Here is a 367-nt window from a genome sequence, read left to right as displayed (position 1 = left end):
GTGGCCACGCTCCCCCTTCCCACAACGGCTCTCCCTTCTTCCCAGGAGCTGAATAACCGCCTGGCTGCGGAGATCACGCGATTGCGGACCCTGCTGACCGGGGAGGGCGGGGGAGAGGCTGCTGGATCGCCTCTCACGCAGGGAAAGGACGCCTACGAGCTGGAGGTGAGCTCTGCCGCTGCTACGGTGAAGGGGCAGCACTGGGGGTCACAAGTGCCTGCGGACCGCCAGGACGGTGCTGTGGCCATCCATCCCTCCGCCCGTCGGGTCTGTGCAGCCGGTCGGCACCGTGCATCGGGGGTACAATGGGGCCAGGAGCTCTTGGAGTCCTAATCTTCCCTTCTCACCATGTCAAGCTGGACAGCCG

General features: G+C 65.9%; 1 protein-coding gene across 1 annotated transcript in view; it reads left to right on the top strand.

Moving 5' to 3' along the window:
* Positions 1 to 367, top strand: part of LOC104083082 (myosin phosphatase Rho-interacting protein-like) — a gene marked incomplete at its 5' end in the record, with an annotated part of 20,162 nt that overhangs the window by 13,663 nt on the left and 6,132 nt on the right. Inside the window, 1 exon segment of the mRNA XM_009586448.1 lies at positions 46 to 165. Within this exon segment, the coding sequence (XP_009584743.1) occupies positions 46 to 165 (120 nt within the window).

Source organism: Fulmarus glacialis, unplaced genomic scaffold (genome assembly GCF_000690835.1).
Source record: "Fulmarus glacialis isolate BGI_N327 unplaced genomic scaffold, ASM69083v1 scaffold9251, whole genome shotgun sequence".
Classification (NCBI taxonomy): domain Eukaryota; kingdom Metazoa; phylum Chordata; class Aves; order Procellariiformes; family Procellariidae; genus Fulmarus; species Fulmarus glacialis.
This window is presented reverse-complemented; position numbering and strand designations above follow the sequence as displayed.